Genomic DNA, 22,892 nt, shown 5'->3' on the forward strand with positions numbered 1-22,892 from the left:
TCACCAAGCTCTGACACATCCTGTTGCAGAAACTACAAGGGCCACCACCAAGTGAAAAGCAACATAACTGAGCCATACTTGGCAATAAGGAATGCATTTTTCAAAACTTTATTTAAGGAAACTTCAATCTGTAAAAGGTACAAATACATTACATTTACATTGCTTGGTAACTGGAATGATCAGACTGACTCCATGTTGCCTTCTGCTGTTCTACTGGGGTACCCCATCCACATCTATCAATCCAGTCTCTGAGGGCTGTGACGATCAGCTCTTCCTCATCTTTTGTTTGAAGCCTTGCCTTGACCCACCTCCAGGACCTTTCTTGAAACCACCAGAATGAGGTTTGCCTTTGAACTTAGAACTGCCAGGACCCCCAGAGGTACTGCCACTCCCAAACTTCCTCCCTCCAAACCGCTTGTCCTCTTTCTCAAACTTTTTGCCCCCGGCTGACCGCTTTCCAAAAGATTTGCCTCCATTCACAGAAGTCTTTCCCGCTGGTCTCCCCCCTGGACCGGTCTCCCGAGATGACTTGGAACCATACAGGTTTTTCGTCTTATCACCAGGGAACGGTTTCCTCTTCTTGAAGGGTACTTCTGAGGACCTTTCCGGTCTTTGCCTCCTCTTAACCTCAGGGAACATATCTAGACAGGGGAGAAAATACATTTAACGGAAGGCAATTGGCTAACCTGGGTTTCTGGTCCCATTACCACAAGATTTCTGGGACAGCAATACCCAAAGTAGTATTAGGAGTCAGGCGATAAGGCCATGTGAAGGACAAGGGAACGGATTGTGTTAGTCAGAGCACAGGCAGATTCAGGATGAGGATTTCTTCAGGACGTTGAGGCTGCATGCACCGTACGACATTCCCTTCGAAAAGCTAAGAAAGCGACGGCGGTTTCTAGCGAAGCATTGCCCGAAAATGAGAGCAGCCTTGGTCAAATGCCCGTGTGTTCAACCTACATAGTGTAATAGACTATTTACACTCTGCAATGTGAATTGTGATGTTACAAACGACACCTTATCTGAAATGTACTGTTCAATCTAATAAAAGAAGTATTATTCATTCACATTTAGACACTTTCTATAATAATAATAATAATAATAATAGCATAAATTGTAAAAAACACAATTCAGAAAAATTTTAACAATGTGGGACAGAAAAAACAGAATAAAACAGAATTTGTAAAAAATAAAAATAAAAAAAGTCATAGATTTCATAGGGCCCTTAAAGATCTATTTTATTAAAAGAGCAGGTATTATATGTAAGGGGAAAAGTGAGTTTTGAAAGTGGCGATCAGTGGAAAGAACTCATCCGCGTGGTCAACAAAGACATGATTTTGTCTAAGACTGCCATAACTGAATTGGAAATACCTTCATCTGGCTCCTCCCCAACAGCCTGTCTGTAGTACTCTGCCTCATCATCAGACTCAACAACCGGAGGTCTGTTATCCTGGTTTCCAGGGTCCTCCACCTCAGGGTCAACCTCTTCCTCTTCCGGTCGCTTCCTTTTCATCCCAGCCAGGCTTCTTTTCCTAAGGTCATGAAAAACTAACATCACACAGGGTTCCGCTCCATCCCAGGCAGCCTGAACAGCAGTGACACCCCATAACACTCACTTGTTCTCCTCACGTAACGCATTCTTCTCGGCAATATTCTGCTCTTGTTTTCTCTTACGTTCCTGCTTTTCTTTCATCTGCGCCTCTTTTCGGATTAATATCTCCTGAAGCTCTTCCTCAGTCTTGGCGACTGCAGAGAAGTCAGACAGAAGGCATGTGTCAGTAATTCACCAATACCCATCTATCATAGGCCCTCGTCAAGTGGGTGTGTCAGCAAGCGTTTACTTTAGAGAAATATCACAGGTAATCATAATCATCTCCTCATCATGTTCACCCCACAGACATCAGCTGTAAACCAATGCCATCCAGGCACATGTACTTACTGACTGCATGATAGAGAACATTTCCCTCGCCCATTCCCTCCTCGATCTTCACCAGCTGCATAGTGAGGCGAGGGCCAATCTGTGGAGAAAAACCCATGAGATACAAATCTCCAAAAATGCGATCACCCGGGCGGTTTCCAGGTAACAGCATGTCAAGTTGTTAGGATGTGTCAGTAAGCGTTTACTTTTGTGAAATATCACAGCTAGTCATAGATTTCTTTTCATCACGTACATCCCATGGACAGTATGACTGAAGAATGATTTAGTAAAACCTACAATTTCATGACCAACTAAGAGAGGCCAGTGAAATTCTATTGGTACAATGGGATACCAGTACGATCAACTGCACCAACACAACAATCACCTCAGTCAGCCGCACAGCGCTTTGTTGAGACGCCATGTTGCCTCGCCCAGAGTAGATCTGTGGGAGTTCCGTTATGTTGTGGTCACCATCCTGCTCCGCTTCACTTTCCGAAAGGTTAGCCCCTCTGAAATAACATTAGCAGAGTGAGAATTGACAAGGGTTGGCCAAATGCAAAACCATCAGGCATTACTGATTTATCAGGGTGGATTCTGTATGAAGAGCACAGTAACAATACAGGCATCTGCAGAACATCTCACCCATTATAGCTAGGGGTGCACAATATACTGCGATAACAGCATTGAGTCAATATGAGTCCCTTTTCTAAAGATCGCAGCACAGAAGATACGGACACGTTTCTCTTGTATCAGTAAAACATTTGCTAACAATCAGGCTATAGGTGGTGTGCAAATCATTATATCTATTTATTCATGTAATTATGCAGAAGCTCTCAAAGGTTTAGGATAAATTATGAAATCAATTTTTGCATATTTAGTAATGGAAAAATAACGATCAGCGAAAAGAATTTCACTGAAGATTAGATTGACCTTTTTTCTTAAGAGCAATTCTTGAGGGGGACACAAAAATACAAGCTGTAATACGGTTTTAATTTGCGCCATCGGTTTGCTTGCTACTCTGCAAATTCAGCTAGTGTGTGCACGAAACTTACCATCATTTAAAAATGACTGGATTAACGTTTTCTATGCGCATTGAGTGCCTTTCACAATCTCATTAAGCTTAAAAATTTGTAATCAAGTGTCTATAATCAGCACAAGTCCTTTCATTGGGTGTTATAAATATTATTGAAATTACATAGTTCTGTTTACAGTGATATATTGGGGAGGGACAAATCAGTTTTCCCAGGATGGCAAATCTGTCCGGCAGATGGGCAAATGTAAATGACAACCAGGTCTCAGAGTTACTCATCACCTTTCCTTCTCTGGTTGATAAACAGACAAAGCAGCGCCCACAAACGGTAACTTCTAGAAACTTTTTACATAATGATCTTGACCGGTTGTCAGCTCTCCTAGGATACGGTAAGATGTTCTAGTCTCTAATATAGTGTTTTCATGTCAGTCGTATAATATTTCTTTTAGAAAAACATGACTGCTAGTGTTGGCACATAAGTAACCCTTGTCCTGATTTGAATGCTTGCTACCTCATTAATATCAATATCTAATATCAACAGACCTACAAACAATTACAATGACGAAATAATGTTATAAACACTTGAGATAAATGTGAGTAAATAAAAGCGCGGCCGGACCAGAGATTGTTGTCACACGTATCTAGACGTCCTAATAATGCTTTCTAACAATACGTTCTGATCATGGGACAGTACACTTCAGGGACCACTCTAGCACCATCACACCAGCGTGGTGTGATCAAAGGGTTTGTTTTTATATTTTCAAAATGATTAAAAATGTTGTGTTGTTTCAGTACTGTGTCTAAAAAGCCAATACCTGTGATTGGACCTGTTTGAGAGTTGACAAGCGTTCCTCTACTGTAGACTAAACTTGGGGGCATATCCTAAGAAAAACTTCAGATTACATTCAGCGTTGTCACTGAACAGTACAACGAAATGCAGTTGACATCCAACCGGAAATGCAAACAGATAAGGGCAGAACATGTGCACGTATGTACAAGAGGGATGTATAGTTGTGCAATGAACACACATGCAAGTGACAGTTATTACATATATGTTTTAGAATATCAAGTTGAGTATCGATATCACAATATTCACAAGCAATCGTGCAATATCAAATTCTCTATATCGGCAAATGTTATGCAACGCTGACAGTTCAATACATGGAGTTACTGTCAGAACCGTACCCAGGAAAAAAGACAATACTCGGTTTTGCAGGACTACATCCTAAAACAGCCACTGCTTACTTCATCAGCAACTCACTGATGTCCTCAAATTTGCTCATGTTGGGAAACTTCTCCTGCATCAGCTTCTTCACACCACGACTCATGCCCACAGGAACCACTTTCAGGCTGCTACAGAGGGACAGGCAAGACATGAGGGGTTAGAGTGGACTAAGTGATTAGTCCTCCACGGTGGGGGGGGGTCCGGGCAGACGGGCTCATCAGTGCGTTTACTTTGAATATACATCACCGAACAGTCAATTCACAAGCTGTCATCATCTGAGCTCAAGCAGTGATCCCACAGTAAATCAAGACATTTGGTATACTTACTAATGTCGAAATTCTATCTCTTGTGACACAGGATCGTAGTTCAGCAACACACATCTCTTTATGGTATTTAGGGCTACCTACACAGGAAGCAAACATCAAAACGCATACCAATGTGTTAACTAAAATAGACACAGGATGAAAGAGTGCCAGGCTATCAGAAAGCATTTCTTTAAGATTGATCATCACAGTCAATCAGAAGACTATACCATCATCACATTTCACTAGTCCTGAACTGCACCAAAAAAAAGCTAACAATGTACTGATTTACTTGACATACCGTGTGCACATTTATTGAAGGAAACATGTTTTGGAACATAGTGGCCATTAGCTTGACTTGCATGCCATCTGAGCCAAAGTTATTGAGCACCAGCAGTGGATGATGTGTGAACTGCTGGTCATGCATTCTATGCCTCTTCAGTGACGAGACCACATCTTTGATGAGCGAGTACTGAAAATGAGAAAGCACATTCAGGAGAAGCAACCCAAGCCCCAACATCTCGTCTGTGTCTACTAATGGGCGCACCAGTGCGTTTACTTTGAACAAATATCACTGAACAGTTACGTCAAAATATTTCATCCGTAGAGCTCATTTAATTTATCATGTAATATTGAAGTCAGTTGGTGTACTCACTTTGGTCACTCTGAAGTGGAGCATAGGGCCTTTTGGCAGGCGAGCCAGCCTCTGAAAAAACATGAAGTCAAACTTGGGTTACTGTAATTATGGTTTGGTTGGTTGGTTTGGGTAGCAATATCTCCAATATCAAGCTGCGGTATTTCTTTTGCTCTAAACTAAACCACTGGTTTCCAGAGGCAAGACTGATTTATTTTCTAGAAACACCCGTGTTCCCGCTACACAACACCTAGTGAGCACCATTGGAATTAAGCCCCGCAAAAGGTATTTCAGGGGTTGGAAAATTGGTCAGGCATCACTGATTCCCAACCACATTTTCCTCTGACACGGGATTCCCGTTTATGGATGCCTGATTTACAACGAGGCTGGCCTACTGTAATCCACATGCTGTTATTAATGCATCAGTTATCAAATATCATCATGAAATCGGATATTCTCATAACTCATCATCTGCATTGGCCAATTGAATACACCAAGTCGGTGGCGACACAGCAAGCACTTTATTGATCAGTGGTTGATAGATGAAAAATGAACTCCATGCTCTTAATGCGGTAGCATTTGACAAAACCCCTCAAATTAACAGATTTAATTGAGGGCTTGACGATAACTGAGTGTTTATTCAAGGCAATAATATAAAAGGCTTAACATTGAGTCCAGTGGAGTTGGGTAACTGTAAAAACAACTGTTACATTTGCCAAATGTATAGTAACACAATCAGCGTTTTTCTAAGTTATTTACCATGTTGATACTGCTGAGGGTCTTGGTGAAGATCATGAAGTGCGTCACACCCAGTGGCCCTGCCATAGCCACAAAGTCCTTCAGCACATTCTTCTTCCGCACCTGTCAAGTAAATGCAGCCAATAGTGTCAGATTCAGACTATACCTCATCAAAGGGACTGCCAGATGTATGCAATTGCGTTACAAAGAACGGTAAGGAGTTAAGGTCAGGTTACACTCCAGAGGGTTAGGGGCAAGGTTAGAGAATAAATAGTGCATCTCTCGTGATTCAAACTCACAAGCATTAGGGCCCGACTCCGCAGCGTTGCCCAAAATCCCTGACCACTACTTGCAAAAGGCAACCTACTACTGCCCCTAGTGGCCATAGTGAACATGGTGCACTGTTTCCCAAACCTGGGGACCCAAAGGGGTGCACATGTTGGGTTTTGCCCTAACACTCACACACCCGATTCAAATTAAAGACTTGATGATAGGTTGATTACGTCAATCAAGTGTGTGAGTGGGAGGGCAACATTTGGAACAGGTGTGTGAGTGCTAGGGCAAAAACGTGCAACCCTTTGGTACAGTAATGGAAGGAATTTAATTATCACCTACCTGCAAAAGGTGATTTTACAGTGAATTGCACAAGGTGCATTTATTTCCGCATGGTATGTATATATGATCTGTGTTGACGCATATTTTTTATTCATGCCAGTTATAAAGACAAGTTCAGACGTAAGACAGATTAACAGACCTTCAGGGATTCTGCGGTGAAGGGCTCCATGACACGCCGCATGTCCGCCACGAGTTGACCGACATTCTTGCCAACTTGACCACGGTGAAACACGAACGAGTGAGGAGCCGAACCAAACACCTCTTCCGCCACGTGGTTGGCATTCAAACGGGATTTCTTCTGGTTTTTAGTCTGAAAGAGGGGAATCAATTTATTTTGCTGTTCAGAATACTTGACAAATGTTTGGAGTTAGCTATTATGTAGATGTAATCAGTCGGAAATATTATTTCAGATATAACCACTCATTGATCCAGCTAACTAAACAATACATGGTAATGAAGTTGGATGTTCATTATTTCATAATTAGTTACCAGTATATTCCATTTATTAGCTTAAAAGTACGATAGCGCTTTTCTGTGAAAGTACTCTACAGTTACTGTAGCTAATGCAGCATTTTAGCTAGCCAACGCAGCACTAAAAACTACCCAACTGGCTGCTTACCTTTGACTTTCCCATGACGACAGTTGAATTTTACCAAAACAATGTAATGACAAAACACTTGTTCAATTAAGCAAAGTTTATCTACATTTGTAAAGCGAGCAAGCTCCGATATGCGTCTCCGTGTCCTCCATTATCAAAAACGCACGCTATTGAGCCAATGCAGGACTGACTTCTTTGCCTCCAACCACGTGGACCTCACTGCGCATGCGCCTCTAATGTGTTACCAAAAAAAACGTCCGTGTTGTAAAATTGCCTTGAACACAAAATGGTTTTCTCGGTTTCCTGTGTGTGGGGTTTGTGTTTCTGTATCGCTAACATTTCGGGACTACAAAAATAAGTGTTATTTGTGTTTTTAACAACACACACGATCAAAGTGGCTACTCTTACTGCATTGTACGAACTCAGCCCTATCACGATATTGAGCTTCAATTATTTTTTAGAATTCTTATTATTTTTAATTCCTATTAGATTAGGAAAGTTATAATCATCCAGCTACGGAGAAACACAATTTCTTGCTTTAGGATTTTATTACAACTGAATTCTTACCTCTGAAATGAGTAAATCAGTTCTGTATAGCAACCAGTAATATTTAGAGATTGGCATCAAACCGGAATATATACACTATCAGTTGCATAAAATCATGTACGTACTGGGGATTCTAAACGACAAAAATAATTATCTTCCCTATTTAACATCCTCTTTCTGATGTACAAACTCAAGGCAGGCGTACCATTTTGAAGAACCCTCCCTATATCCCTAGTATGATCTACTATATCAAATGTTACTCCTCTACATAACTTATTTACTGGACTGCTAACAATTGTGCAGAAGCAGATGGATTGTTTTTAAAGCTAAATCCAAAGTTGGGGTGCCAGGTTTAAAGAGCTTTAAGAGTGGAAGCTGCCCTCCTGTTGAGGTACAAGGAGCTAGTGTATGACGTGTTTTACATTTTAGTCATTCAGGAGACATTCATATCCAGAGCAACTTACAGTTTGTGGATATGTTTTAAGAGAGCTAGGTGAAACAACACTTAGTATTAAGAGCATTTGGATGAATTAATTACTAATTGGAAAAAGTCATTGCAAAAAAAGTACATGCAAATAAATCTAAAACTTAAGCAAAATGTACAAACTACACAATGAGGTGATGGCAGTGGAACTCAATAAATCCAGTTTATCAGCAGTTGTCATAAAATGGTTTACAGATAACCAACCTGAAACCCCAAAGAGTAAGCAACACTCATAGTTGATGCACAATGGCTAGGACATACTCCCTACTAGGGTCCAAACTTAGAGAGGATGCAGACTCTGAGGGGTGGCAACTCCTCTTCTGGCTGTGCTGGGAGAAGATTAGAAGAGTACATGACCTTTTGGACCACGTCAATAGTTTGACATGTTCAGATGACAAGCGGGTCAATAAACAGGGACGGTAATTTGGGCCAGTTAGTCCTGAGGTGGTCCAAGGGCTCATGTCCTCCTAAGGCACTAGAAGAGTTAGAGAGAGCAGTCCTTGGATGCAAAAGGATGCCAGAGCATAGTTTTCAGACTGATCTTTGTCTCCCGTCACACAAACAGATGCAACATAAACAGAACTTAAGACAGTATAAACTGACCATAGCCCCTGGTACAACAACAGATCAGTGTAAAACTGGGGCTGAAACAAGGGGATCCAGAGATCTGTTGTCCTATCCGAAGGTAACCCCAAACCCTTAACTACACCCACTTAACTACTGACCTAAAGGGACACCAATTAACCGCAACTTCCCTGAAAGAGGACCGAGCGGAGCCGATAGCGTTTACTCCCATTGCACGAGGACAGCAGGGGAGAGCAAGACTAAGCCAGTGACTTCACTCTCGAATGACATTATAGAGAGGACGTCCCAGTGGAGATGAGAGCCCACCAGGCAAAGACAGCTAGGGTGATTCGTAAATCAAGTGCCTTTCTGTTTACCTTTACAGCCCTGGGCCAGATGACATTTAATCATACGCCTTGATGAAGAGGAGATTCTTTAGTAGATACTAAAGGTTGAGACAGAGTCTGTGTCTTTCACCTTAATTGGCAGATCATTTCATAGTTGTGGAGCCTTGTGGGAGAAAGCGCTGCCTCCAGCTGTTTCGAAACTCTAGGTAGAGTAGGCTTATTTCATTCTGGAGTAGATTTACATTCATTATTCAAGGGAGCAACTTTTCTATAAGCCAACGATGAAATATGTTCCCCCTGACAATTCAGTTAGTTTCGGAAATTACCTGTTGACCATCACGCAGACCAAACGCAGTCTGCCCGCGGTTTTGTCTGCGGACCGAGAGTCTGTGTCTCTTCTCGGCAACCCGCTTGATGGACACCCCCTAGGTACCGGACGGGGTGACCCACCAAACCGCAGCCCTGGTATTACAGATAGGAGCACTGCACCACCAGGAGACTCAAGTGCTGGTACTAGTTTCTCCCAAAAATCCCTTAGTGCTTGGCCTTCCTTGGCTGTGCCTACACGATACCACCATCTGCTGGCGAGAAGGAGAATTGACGGCTTGGAGTCCCCCTTTGTTTCTCCCCGTCTGCATGTTCCTCACTTCTGAAATGGAAGCCATGGATCAATACATTGATGAATCCCTTTAATTAATTTTGGATTACTTCAATTGAAAAAGAATAGGTGCGCGAAATAATGTTGTTAATAAATAATAAAGTTTCATGTTTGAGTTTATTATTTAATGTTTTAAAAACGTTGTTCTTTGCACCAAAATAAGGATTGCGCCTCAGTTGTGTGTGATCATCATGAGTTCAAAGGTGGCCTTGCATAACCAGATTAGTGATGGAGGAAGCGCTAGTTTAATTTTCTCCAGTTTTGGTTGGTTGGATGGCTGGTAAAAACACAGTATATCTACGATAATATTAGCAGGGCCAGTGGCGTCGTTAGGACTGGGCGTCCAGGGCTATAGCCAAGGATCTTTCAGAAATTGCCCCGGATCTCAAATTGACCCCAAAAAAATGTGCCCCTTATCTATTCATCTATAATTCCGATAGCGCATTATGACAATGTAGACATTTGAGCCGCTAGCAAATGTAAATTTTCCGCATGTATATTCAAAACCCGGGTACTCTCTGTCTCGGGCGGGAAGGTGGGCTAAGCCCCGAATATATTGTGCTCCTAGTGACGCCTCTGGCCGAGGCATATAAAATGTTATCTAGTCATCTACTCAACGCATCTTTTTCCGAACAATGATAGGCGGTAGGCCTACCTGGTATTATATCTTTTTCAAGGTTTTTGTCAAATGCACTGAACAACACAGCCAGTACGAGTTGCGCCGAAGAACTCAGACAGGAATTTTTTAATAGATAAGGCAACTATTTGTTAGATAGCTGTAACATGGCGCTGCCTTCAACATAAAACATTATATGTACAAACCTGATTCCAAAAAAGTTGGGACACTGTACAATTGTGAATAAAAACAGAATGCAATGATGTGGAAGTTTAAAATTTCAATATTTTATTCAGAATACAACATAGATGACATATCAAATAATGAAACTGAAAAAATGTATCACTAAGGGAAAAATAAGTTGATTTTAAATTTCATTGCATCCACACATCTCAAAAAAGTTGGGACAAGGCCATGTTTACCACTGTGTGGCATCCCCTCTTCTTTTTATAACAGACTGCTTGCTTTGCATCTCTGAAAATGATGTTGATTGGTTATCATTGGCTGCTGACATCATTTACTTGAAGCTAAGAGTGCAGGTTTATAATCACATTCTTTCATTTGCGTTTTGAAAATCTGTCACTGGTGGTCATAATAATCGCTGGTTATGTTCGCGCGGGTAAATCTTATTTCTATGTGGCTGTTAATGATTGCGAACGTGCCATTTCGTGCCTGGGGTTTTTGCAACATTTTGACAATGTTGTTGGTTGTGGAGCAAATCATCAGACTACTGCAGATTTAGTTTTTTGCGCGAAAAGCTACGGATATCTTATTTTTTTAATTTACAACAATGTCAATACTCTTTGAGTAATTGCCATTTATTTTTCAGCAATGTTTTGAAGCAATTAAAAACATGATAAAAACACAAATAACAGAATAGGCTTAAGCATCACTAGATATTGGGTTATGTTCAGATAAAAAGTCAGATTCTGGAAGATCGAGGGTTATTGGATTAATTGGAATGACTGAATATCTGACAGACATTTAGCGTGTAATGAAATGTAGCCCAAACATATTGAAGTAGAAAGCAATGGTTTAGAATCCCTTTCCAAAGGCACTGTACACAATCCATAAGGTAAAATGCAAATTCAGTTTTTGGCCAGCTATGTAAACTCTAACATTGATTGATCCTGCAAAAGGTGTTCAATTGGTTGTAGGCTATTCCAAATTTTTTTTTTACCAATACTTTGATTAAGTTACTGGGTTTGAGTAATAAAAAATTTCCATTACTGATTACATATGTGGACAGGTCACTTGTAACTGTAACAGATTACATTTAAAAAGTAACCTACTCAACCCTGCGTATCGACTACAGGTGGCTGAACAACGGAATCGGGAAGAATGATTTTCCACAGCCTCTCATCCCAGCCACCTTGAAACAGGTTATAAATGCTAACATATACACCAAGCTAGATCTCCTAAGTGCCTATAACCTCATCACCCACAGAGGCCATTCTTCAAGCCTTCATGAATGAGATCTTTCAAGACATGTTGAACCAGTTTCTCTGTGTACATGGACAACATCCTCATCTACACGGATAATCTTTCAGATGACATCCAGCACGTCAAACAGGTTCTTCATCGTCTACGAGACCTCTCTCTTTATGTCAAGGGAAAAAAGAGTGAGTTCCACATTACCACCATCGCCTTCCTCGGCTTTATTCTGACCGTGGGCGTGGATGAAAGCAAAATCTGCGCTGTAGCACACTATCCTAGACCCCTCACCATTAAAGACCTCCAGCGGTTCCTTGGGTTTGCCAATTTCTGTTGGCGCTTCATAAGGAACTACAGGACAGTCGCCACGCCACGCTGCACTCACTTGCCTAAAAACGAGGACTCTGCCTTGGACCAAATCTGCTCAGACTGAATTCAACCCTGACAGCTCGGTTCACTACTGCCCTTATTCTCAAACAGCTGGATCCCTCTCTTCCATTCAGCGTGGAGGTCGACACATCTGAGGTAGGAGTTGGGGCAATTCTGTCCCAAAGGCAAGTCGAACCCCTTATTTCTCCCCCTGTGCCTTTTTGTCCCATAAGTTGATTCCCACTAAATGTAATTATGATGTGGGCAATCGGGAGCTGTTGGCCATCAAATGGGCTCTTGAGGAATGGAGACACTGGTTAGAGGGAGCAAGTTATCCCTTCTTGGTACAACAGACCATCGTAAACTAAAATATACAGTTCCAGAAAAATGTTTGACCATTGAATTTTTTTCTTTCCTTTCCAAAAAAGTTGAAAAGGAAGGTTTTGAGTGAGGAACAGAAGCGTTCAATTTGCAGTGGTCTCTTAATTTTAACCCTTCTGTTCCTCATTCAAAAACTTCCTCTTTCGACTTTTTTGGAAAAGAAAGAAAAAGGTGCAGAGGTCTCTTCCTTTTTTCCGGAGCTGTACATGGGTACCAAGGCTGAGGGGTCACTTGAAGAGAAAGGTGGCACGGCGGTTCTTCCTCTGGGCAAACTTTTTGATGACTTTGGGAATTAAGTAATGTAGCTGCTGAATCAGCTGGGTTTGGATGGACAACATGGCAAGTGCGTTGAGTCGCGGCTGTCACATGGTATTGCAAGTGAAGGACGACTCGGATGTCGTCATAGATGTTATGATAATTTTCAGCAGAGTGACGGCCTCAGCAAAAGCTTCCTCTAGGTTGTTCTCATGGATGTATCTTAACAGGGACAGGGCCGTCCTACCAGTGTGAAGCTCAGTGTGCCGGTACAGAGTGGTCAGCTCAGACTTAAAACTTTTCCTCGTTTCCTAGAGGCCATAGTTTCACCACACAGTGAAACGGGTGAGGGCACTCCTTGAAACGGGTGAGGGCACTGCTAATCCCAGATGCATCGATGCTCCGTTTTTGCAGAGTGTTGTATTAAACATCAACTTCTGGCATAAGAAAGAAAACAAATTACAGCAGCTGCAGAAAGGCTCAGACCCGGAGGTTTTTTGACAGGCCGTATGCCCCACTTATGGTGGCCTCATCCCATCCTGGTTGGAGAGGGGCAGCACAGCGCGGTTTTACCAAATTGCATTGACAGTTCCTTTAAAGTTCCATCGTACAGCGGGTGGCCTTGGAATGCGTCTCTGTGTTGCCTCAGCAAATACCGCAACACGTTTTGGAGCGCCAGAGAAAAAGGTGGCAAAAGCAGTTAAATCTGCAAGAAACACCTTCAGGATGCTCATCCTTGCTGAACATCAAGCAAGCAAGCAAGTTTATTTATATAGCACAATTCATACATCGAAGCAATTCAATGTGCTTTACAAAGAAAAATATATGGAAGTACAGTAACAAAATCCATTACTCAAATGAAAACATCAAAGCAAATTAATACATCATAATAATAAAAAAATACAATAAGAAAACATATAAAGATTAAAAGTGGGATAAAAACATAGGAAGCTATAAGTGTGGTTAATGTTTAAGTGCTCAGTCATAGGCACGTGAGAAGAGAAGTGTTTTTAACCTGGATTTAAAAATTGATGCATTTGGGGCATGTCTTAGATCTTGTGATAGAAATTTGAAATTGAGAAGCAATATAGGATGTTTTGATGTTATTATCATTTTATATTACATTGGCAGTTTATGAGTTAGTATTCATTTCTATGGTGGTTACATTTAGTATGCATTGACCTAGGTAAATGAATAATTAACAGACCATAGGGTCCTCTGTTTATCTGTTGAAGAGATCTTCGCTTGACCAGAGAATGACCTGGCATCTGTTCTGTGTTCCATGTGTGAGTAATTTGAGTAGGGGGCGTGGCCAGTGAAGAAGTTACAAAGACGCCTGTTGTACCTAGATTCTTTGATTACTCGGAGTGCGGTCATACTAGGTGGCCGTATATCGATTATCCCATGCACATGTACACATTTTAAAACCTTTATAGAACTTTGGACTCAAGACCAATTAAATGTAATTTTACATTCTTCTGATAGTTTATTCCAGTTTTGTACAGCATAAGTGCTAAATGCAGCTTTTCCATGTTTAGTTTGGACTCAGGGCTCTACTAGCTAACCTGTGCTCATGGGGTCTAAGAGCCCTGCTCGGTATATATTCTGCAAACATATCAGAAATGTATTCTCCTCCCTGTACACCTCATACACATAGCCTAACAGTTCGTTTTGTACAGTGATAGATGTCCCTTTGAAGATAGCAGACATGGAAAACAGAAGATTGCTTTTTTTTATGCTAACTGTTAGCCACTTTTTCTTCAAAAACCACTCCACGTTATACCCGTGGTTACTTTTACCAGCAGTTTGAGTGATGACAATATCCTGTGGCTGATGGCCACCAAGTTGCTTTACTTCAAGTTTCTCCTCCAAATTATGGGTTTCAAACCGGTCCTCGAGTATGAAATCCACTTTAGTAATTTTTCAAGTTATCTGGCATTTGTGAAGCTAACAAGCTAGCTAAGACAGTCTACCCTCCTCGCTTTTCTTGCCGACTGATGTTCAGGTCTGAAATAGTATGCTGTAGTGGGGCTACCGGCTGTCAGCCCCACTTGGCATAACATTTGTGTGACCTACATTGATCACACTAACATTCTGAGCATGCATATTAATATTTTCACACGTACAATCTACATTGCATTGTGAGAGAGGGGCTAGCCCCACATTCACGCTTAGCCTATGGCCTACTACTGCGAACTAGAATCGGCAGAACGTAGTCTGAAGCAGCAAGACAGGGACCAATGAATATGAAATAAAATGCTAACACAAATGATATGCAATTTAGGAAGATGCTATATAATTGGCCTCTGTACACCTATGTAGATATTCCATAAAAAATCTGCAGTTTCCAGCTACAATAGTCATTTACAACATCAACAATATCTACACTGTATTTCTGATCAAGTTGATGTTATTTTAATGGCCAAAGAAAATCTGAATGTGAAGACATGTACTGGGGACTGGAGGCAGCAGAGCTATGGGATTGGATGGAGGGAGGGGGTGTCATAAGGGCCATTTGTAATTATGTCTCTCTTTGTTTAGAGCGCCTGTTGAAGGGGATGGAGTAAGAAGGCGGTCTTGCTGTTGAAAAAACTTGGTGTCACAGCTTAAGTGTGACTTTTCCTGTGGAATCTTTCTTACTGTCTCTCTAGACCACGTTAGGACGAAGGGTTCTGTATGCTGTAGCCACAGTGTGGACATTCTCTTTTTGGCAGAAGAGGTAGATCGTTCTAATGTCTATGCAAATTGACGTTAAATAAGTTCTTTCTTCTGGATATTAGGTGGGAATTCAATTCTCTTCCAAAATCCTGGAGCTCAGGATTTCTGCATACAAAGACTCCTACAAGAGTTTGCCTACTCATAATATAAATTTGGACTGAGGTAAGTTATGTTCTTTTTTATTATAGTTGAGATAGGATCCAATTTGAGAAGCGGCCAATAGTAAAGTTTTGACAAAATGGCTTCTGACACTACTTCAGTCAATTAAGAGATTACATTTTAAACCATAAGAAGTGTTGGCACCATTAATGTGTTCTGTTGTGGTTAAGGAGTCATGCTATAAAACAGTAGGTTACGTTATTGCTATAGTTATAAGGGTGTTTATGGCTTTGACAATGGTGGGAGCCAAAGTTGACCCTGAAAAGATTTTGGTTCCAAATGGGATGGAAGTGTGAGTTCTGACAAGGATTAGTGGACCAGACAAACACCAGCCATACAGACAGGGTTAATTAAACAGCTTTAAAAAGTGTTAATTAATCATTTGGCATCTTAAAAGGCAGTCTGAGACGTATCCTTTATACTGCTACCCACTGACAAGTATAGCTGTCTGACTTGTTGGTGTATGACTATTTTTGTTTCAAATAGGTAAAAGCTATTTTCACTGCATTTATAAATGTTCATCAGTATCATGGTCTGCTAATGAATGCCCAATCATTGCTTATTTCCAATTGAACACATAGATGGAGAAGCAGCTGACTTTGGGCCTTTCTCTGTTGCTGAGTCTTCTCCTAGTCCTGCCTGAGGTGTGCGGGATAAAGGAGGAGCCTCCGAAGAAATTGTCCCACTCCTCAGATCAAAAAGCAGGCAGCTGCTCCTACACCTTCATCCTACCTCAACAGAAACTGAAGGGGGCTCTATGCGTGAATACAGGGCCTGCCTCTGGTGCCACCAACCACTCGGAGGTGGTGGCCCTGCGTGAGGAGCTGAGACGGCAGCAGGAACAGCTGGAGGAACTAAGGCGCCAGCTGGAGCAGGACGGGGCCCTTGTCACAGAGGTGCGGGCGCTTCGGAAAGAGAGTGGCAGCATGAACACTCGCATTTCCCAGCTCTACGCCCAGCTTCTGCATGAGGTCATGTACAAGAAGGATCAAGTGGCTGAGCAGAGGCGGGTAGAGAACTTACTGCTCAACGCCACCACACAGGTGATAAGACAGAGAGCGGGTATTGTGGGAACTTCAGTGGTGTTCCTAACAGGGAAGTGATATAACTGTACCACCTGCTCCAACCTAGGTCTACTGTCTCAGAATAATTTTTCTATCTGACTGGCATACATTGTCTACCCTCTGTTTCCTCATCACGGTTGACCAACATCCCAGGTGCTGCAGACCTCTGCGAGTTACAGGGAGCTGGAGAAGAAGTACGAAGGCCTCACCTCTATGATGAGGAACCACAGTGAGCTCATTTCTCAGCTCGAGAAGCAGTGTCAGGCCACCAGGGACACCATCTCACCCGCACAGGTGTGTGGCACACAGCATTTATCAAACAAAATATACAAATAATATGCCCTTGCCAAATGAACAATTATTCTCGTTTAATTGTAAAATTACACTGAAGTTATCAGATAGTACTATAATGCCCTGAATGCTCTGTAACTACGTCCTCATATGGTTGTGTTGTTTTGGACAGATTCCCACCAATCCCTGCAGTATCCAGTCCAGAACACCCATGAATGAAAGCGCAGATTCCAAAGAGATGGCCAATGATGTTCAGAGAGACCAGGGCACCCCTCTACAACAGACGCAGGATAGAGAACCCCTCCAGGGGCGAAAGGTGCTCTCTGCCCCCATGGCCCCTACAGACTCCCCCTCCATCAGCTTTCCTGTCACCAAGACACCAGGTAAATCCCGGCACCCTTTACTGTTACAGCTACCAACACTGCTTTCAGTGGACCTAAACCTTCTTCTTACAGTTTTTTGTTAGTGTTTTGGAGTATGAAAGAGTAACACCGCAGAATGCACACATCCTCCTTCATCAAATAGTTTTATTTCAGTCAAGCTGTGTGCCTGCTTACTAAGTCCGCATGAACCGCACTGTATAAAAAAGTAGATTCAAAGTACAATAATAAAGATAGAGTGAACAACTTTTATCTGTGAGTTAGCTCAGTGAATAAAACCAAATGTTGAGCAAATTCCCAATCTGTCCTACTAACACTGGTTTCCATTACAAGTCTAATTTGTTTCTGATTGATGTTTTGTGTTATTGTTCTTCAAGAACTGCAACAAGCAAGCGTTATTTTTTAAAAACTATTATTATTTGCTATAATTAATGATTTGCTATTAGAATCTCAAGTAAGTTAAACAGTGTTAGTATTAATAAACATTGTCAGTGTGTTACTCAACACTCCAGAAGACAGAGCAGAAGCGCTGGGAGTTACTGACCCACTGGTAGCACTTTATCTTTTTGCCTAAACAATGTCTGAGCAGCGCCAGCTGTTCTCATCAGTAGATAGCTTTGTTAATGAGGAATACACACACACACACAAACACACACACACACACACACACGCTAATGTTTACTTGAATCTTGTGGGAACTGTACTATATGGATAGGACTGTATGTAAATGTTTTATACAGAATAACAGTATGGAAAGCATTGAATACCATGAAAGCAATTGAAGGGAGCTGTTTGGAGAGAACAGTAACCTCTACACTGTTTATTATAAATATGCATTTCCTATAGTTGTACCTTTCTTTGCATTTGTTTAATAAAAGTATTGGTATAAACGTTTCAAGGAACCTTTATACCTTAATGAATATTCTTCAACTATAAGGTATTCTTTGCTCACCCAGCTGTGCCGAAGAAACAGAGCAAGCATTTGTTGTGTAGTTCTTCTGAACACCAACCTGTCATTAACACTGATACTGTTGTTGTTGACCCAATCAAAAGACAGCCCAATAAAAATTGCAGTCTGGGTTAGGTCAAATCAAATTTAACACACTTTATAAAGTTTGAACATACAAAATATGTTATTGAAATAAAAATATAGTAACAAAAATGATGGGACGGATCAATGCAACAAAGTTGAGAAAAAGGCATAACAATAAATAAATGCATATCTGCTTAGTGAGTGACTGAGAAACTATTGGTACACCACACAGCTCTTCCCTAGATAACGCTGTTAGGAGCATGGCTCACAAGGGGGATGGAGTGTTTACATTTGTCACCTTACACTGAGGAACCCTGTTGTGCCTGCCTAACAGGAAATGCCAGCCCAGTCTCTTTAGATCTGCGTCCCATATGCACGCAAATGCATGCTACCTATGCGTCAATACGTGAACGCAAAAGTCCACACAGTGTGGACCTTGAGGGGGCGCTGCTGGCGTGGACCTGAGGGAGACCCTTGACCCCCGCTTTTTCCCTCCACCCTGAACAAAACAAATTCACTGTCTTCTTTACGTGAGAGGTTGTGTTTGAAAAACAGTACTTCCGTATTCGGGTTACTATAGCAACACACATTTACTGTGTTCTAAATCATTCATCCTCACTAAGATATGTTTCAAGAATGACAGAGCAAATATTGTGCTTTTTAATAAATGTGAATAAATACTAATAAATGAATGTGTTAAATAACGTCATGGGCCTATATAGTCAAGTGGAGGAATTCCTAGTTTAGTCAGAATAACGACGAAAAGGTCCAGCAAACGGAATTAAATGTATAGAATATTTTTAGGTTGTTGACCAACAAAAGACATACTTTGCTTTCTTAATATTGTGACGTGGTCTTCACATCAATACACAAACCTCTGTGTCTGCATTTGACTGTCACTCATCTGCGCTAACTGGGGACGATGTGTGTTTGCAAGGGGTTCAGTGCTGATCTACAGTTTTATTTGGTTTTATTAAGTCACAAATCAATGGCCTGCAATAACAGCACCGAGTCTGCAACCCATGGACATCACCAAACTTATGACATCGTGTTTTCAGATGCTTCGCCAAGCCTTTACTGCAGCCGTTTGCTTGTTTGGGGGAGTTTTTGACTTCATTCTCCTCTTCAGCAAATAAGTGCATGTGGAATCGTATCCTGAACACTCAACTGATGGAATGAATAGCATGTAACTGTACAGCCACAACACTCCAAATGAAGTGGCTATAAGTGTCCAGCTCTTCAATTTAAGGTGTTACAATTTCTGTAGACAGAGAGGAAATTGCCTTTGGACCTAATACAATCCTCACTTTTTGGAAATAAATTAACACTTAAAAATAAAAATAAAATAAACACAGAAAATGAGTACTTATAGGATAGGTCACCAGGAAACACATTTGTCTGCATAAAAATGCTCCCATTTGAAAGGAGCCCTTTAAAACCTCCCATTAACCAGCAGCGTGTTTAATCACAGCCCTCCACAGGGCAATGGAATTACTAGGTGAACCCCCTCCGCAATGCACTTTGTGAACCCAGCTGGAATGTTTGAGATTACAAGGCAAACCATTTAGATATGCGGCCACCTTGATGGACAGGGTCTGGCCAAAGTGGAACCAGGCAGGAGTCGGCAGTAACCGCGGTGCTACACTTTAATGTATATAATAACAGATTGTCAGGACTGCCTCCCGGCTTAGCCTAGAGCTACTCGTCGAACCCTTGCGAGCCTTTGTCTCTGTGTCGCGCAGAATTAGCCTGCCATTACTAAATATCTGTATCATGTCAAGAAGGGCTACATATGGGTCACTCTAGGGTCTAAAATTCACATTTCCGACAAATATCTTGCGGCGCGATTAGTTGGTCAAGAGAAAACTATCGTAGTGATAAAACTGTAGTGGGTGACATTTGTGTGTTCACCATAAACCTTTCTGTGTCTGTTCATGCAGCACATGGTTATCTTTTCCGGAGTGACATGAGACATTTAACATGTGTTATAAAGGAATTTCAAAAGCAGTATAAAGGACAGGCCTGGGTTAAAAAAAAGAACTGTTTTCCAGTATTTGGTGAGAATTTAAACTTTGAGTTTGAGTATTTGAATGGTCATGTGAAAATGGAAAATACAAATTTGATTATATAATAATTAAGAGGACTGTATTATATTTCTTTAGCCCATGTTGCACAAAAGTATATGGTTCTCATGTTCCTCGTACTCTGCTGTATCAGAATTATATGGTTCTCGTGTTCCTCGTACTCGACTGTATCAGAAGTATATGGTTCTCATGTTCATCTTACTCGGCTGTATATCTTACTCGGTTTGTTTTGGAACAGATTATGTTGCTGGGGAGCATGTGGATAAGTTGAGAAGTTGTTCAAATTTGCAGATTGAGCCAAAGGCTGTTGACTTGTCTTGAATGTCTGGTGCCTTCTCAGAAGAAATATGATATGATATTGCGGGAGAGAGAAATTTTGCTTGGGTCCTATCTGTGTTTGAGTAGGCTGTTGCTGTCCTGATCAAGGGCATATAATAAATACATATCAGAACCTCCATAATCTCATAGAGGACCTCAAAGGAGGTGTCAGGGAATACCCTGTGGTGCGTAGGCTTGAAGTAGGCTTGATTAAGTAGGGGAATGTTGTTTTTGACTAATGAAACACGCTAGCAGGTTACAGATCTGGCTAATCAGAAAATGTCTCTCTTACAGTTGAGTTTTGACTTTCAGGACTCTGACGGTTTCAACTGGAGAAATGAAAGTATTTAATAGACTTAATAGACTAAACTAAAACGACTTCAGACTGGGCAGGTTTGTCTGGCTGCATTCATGAATCTACATACCTGTCTGACCTCCAGGACCCTGGCGGGACTGCAAACAGGCGCTGGATTCGGGCGAGACCACAAGTGGGATCTACCTGCTACGCCCACTTAGCGCCAACCGTCTGCTACAGGCCTGGTGCGAGCAGACCATGGCCCAAGGAGGCTGGACCGTTATCCAGAGAAGGCAAGATGGATCAGTTAACTTCTTTAGGACCTGGGAGCAGTACAAGGTGCTTTTCAGTCCATTGTGCAATGAGCCAATATAAGTGAGGCACTCAGTAGCTTGTAATGAAATCTGACTGTGCTGTTGCCACCATCGTTGTGCTGCATACCCATACGTATTTCATTCCTGCATACCCATACGTATTTCATTCCTGCATACCCATATGTATTTCATTCCTGCATACCCATATGTATTTCATTCCTGCATACCCATATGTATTTCATTCCTGCATACCCATATGTATTTCATTCCTGCATACCCATATGTATTTCATTCCTGCATACTCATACGTATTTCATTCCTGCATACCCATACGTATTTCATTCCTGCATACCCATACGTATTTCATTCCTGCATACCCATACGTATTTCATTCCTGCATACCCATACGCATTTCATTCCTGCATACCCATACGTATTTCATTCCTGCATACCCATACGTATTTCATTCCTGCATACCCATACGCATTTCATTCCTGCATACCCATACGTATTTCATTCCTGCATACCCATATGTATTTCATTCCTGCATACCCATACGTATTTCATTCCTGCATACCCATACGTATTTCATTCCTGCAAACCCACACGTGTTTCATTCCACAGTTTCAGCTGATAATGCAATTGAACATTAATTCTTAGTTACTTTACTCGACAATCAACCAGATGGGCAATAAATCCAGAAAAACAGCTCAGCGACTCAAAAGGATCTTTCTTTTCAGAAAAATGTAACAGAAATATACCACAGAATTAAATAAGCATGAGTAAACAGTAAAACACAACTCTAGTCTGTTGTACCCTCTGCCCACAGCAAGGCTTTGGGAACCTGGATGGAGAGTATTGGCTGGGATTGGAGCACCTCTACTGGCTGACCAGGCAGGCCTCCTACAAGCTGCATGTGGCAATGGAGGACTGGCAGGGGCGCCATGTGTTTGCGGAGTACAACAGCTTCCGTCTGGAACCTGAGAACGACTGGTACCGTCTGAGGCTGGGGGAATACCAAGGCAATGCCGGAGACTCCATGTCCTGGCATAACAACAAGGCATTTACCACTCTGGACAAGGATAAGGATGCTTATTCTGGTGAATCCTCTCTCACATTTGTGTTGTTTGCTTTTTTTTTTCACATGTTTTGTTCTCTGATTTTGTCTGCTCTTTGGCCACTTCTCTACTATCGGCTATTCAACACAGCTCCACGTGGTTCCCATTCAAGCTCCCTTTGGCTCGCTTCCATACTAATTGTGAGGGTAGCGATTTACTTTACATCGGGCTGATTTCGAAATACTTCTACTGATAACATGATACTGTAAATTCTTTATAACATAACACTCTCCCTCTGGTCCAACACGCGCCCTACTCCCAATAGAACCGTGACTGCCTACCCCCTCTCCAACCTACCACAACCTATAATCTCACCCTACCCCTCTCTTAATACAACCTTTGCCCTTCTGAACACTCGATCCATGAACAGCCCATCTGCTCTGTGAATTGATACTTGATAATAA

General features: G+C 41.7%; 2 protein-coding genes across 5 annotated transcripts in view; one reads left to right on the forward strand and one right to left on the reverse strand.

Annotated features, from left to right (window-relative positions):
• Positions 1 to 22,892, forward strand: part of angptl6 (angiopoietin-like 6) — a 28,941-nt gene that overhangs the window by 3,844 nt on the left and 2,205 nt on the right. The window contains exons 1-7 of one of the 4 annotated variants that reach the window (XM_020050863.2): positions 11,800 to 12,234; positions 15,495 to 15,594; positions 16,173 to 16,634; positions 16,809 to 16,949; positions 17,119 to 17,329; positions 21,202 to 21,395; positions 22,200 to 22,470. In XM_020050863.2, the coding sequence (XP_019906422.2) occupies positions 16,173 to 16,634; positions 16,809 to 16,949; positions 17,119 to 17,329; positions 21,202 to 21,395; positions 22,200 to 22,470 (1,279 nt within the window). In that variant the 5' untranslated portion in view covers positions 11,800 to 12,234; positions 15,495 to 15,594. Of the gene's footprint in view, positions 1 to 11,799; positions 12,235 to 15,172; positions 15,595 to 16,172; positions 16,635 to 16,808; positions 16,950 to 17,118; positions 17,330 to 21,201; positions 21,396 to 22,199; positions 22,471 to 22,892 lie in introns of those variants that run through there. The other 3 variants (XM_034295332.1, XM_010901201.3, XM_010901200.3) reach the window with 3 other exon arrangements.
• ppan (peter pan homolog) lies at positions 93 to 7,289 on the reverse strand. The gene is made up of 12 exons (XM_010901202.5): positions 7,082 to 7,289; positions 6,602 to 6,772; positions 5,869 to 5,970; positions 5,131 to 5,181; positions 4,777 to 4,947; positions 4,500 to 4,576; positions 4,194 to 4,301; positions 2,304 to 2,427; positions 1,940 to 2,018; positions 1,617 to 1,746; positions 1,372 to 1,532; positions 93 to 641 (listed from the first exon to the last, which is right to left on the reverse strand). Exons 1-12 carry the CDS (start codon positions 7,094 to 7,096, stop codon positions 265 to 267), a joined length of 1,566 nt encoding a protein of 521 aa, XP_010899504.2. The 5' UTR covers positions 7,097 to 7,289; the 3' UTR covers positions 93 to 264.

This window comes from Esox lucius, chromosome 11 (genome assembly GCF_011004845.1).
Source record: "Esox lucius isolate fEsoLuc1 chromosome 11, fEsoLuc1.pri, whole genome shotgun sequence".
NCBI lineage: Eukaryota > Metazoa > Chordata > Actinopteri > Esociformes > Esocidae > Esox > Esox lucius.

What these genes read in the sequence shown, in the direction of transcription:
- ppan (XM_010901202.5), bottom strand. An exon ending in CTTCAATAAATGTGCACACG is followed by an intron (nt 4,577 to 4,776) that starts GTATGTCAAGTA and finishes CTTCCTGTGTAG; the next exon opens with GTAGCCCTAAATACCATAAA. An exon ending in ATCAGTGAGTTGCTGATGAA is followed by an intron (nt 2,428 to 4,193) that starts GTAAGCAGTGGC and finishes ATGTTATTTCAG; the next exon opens with AGGGGCTAACCTTTCGGAAA.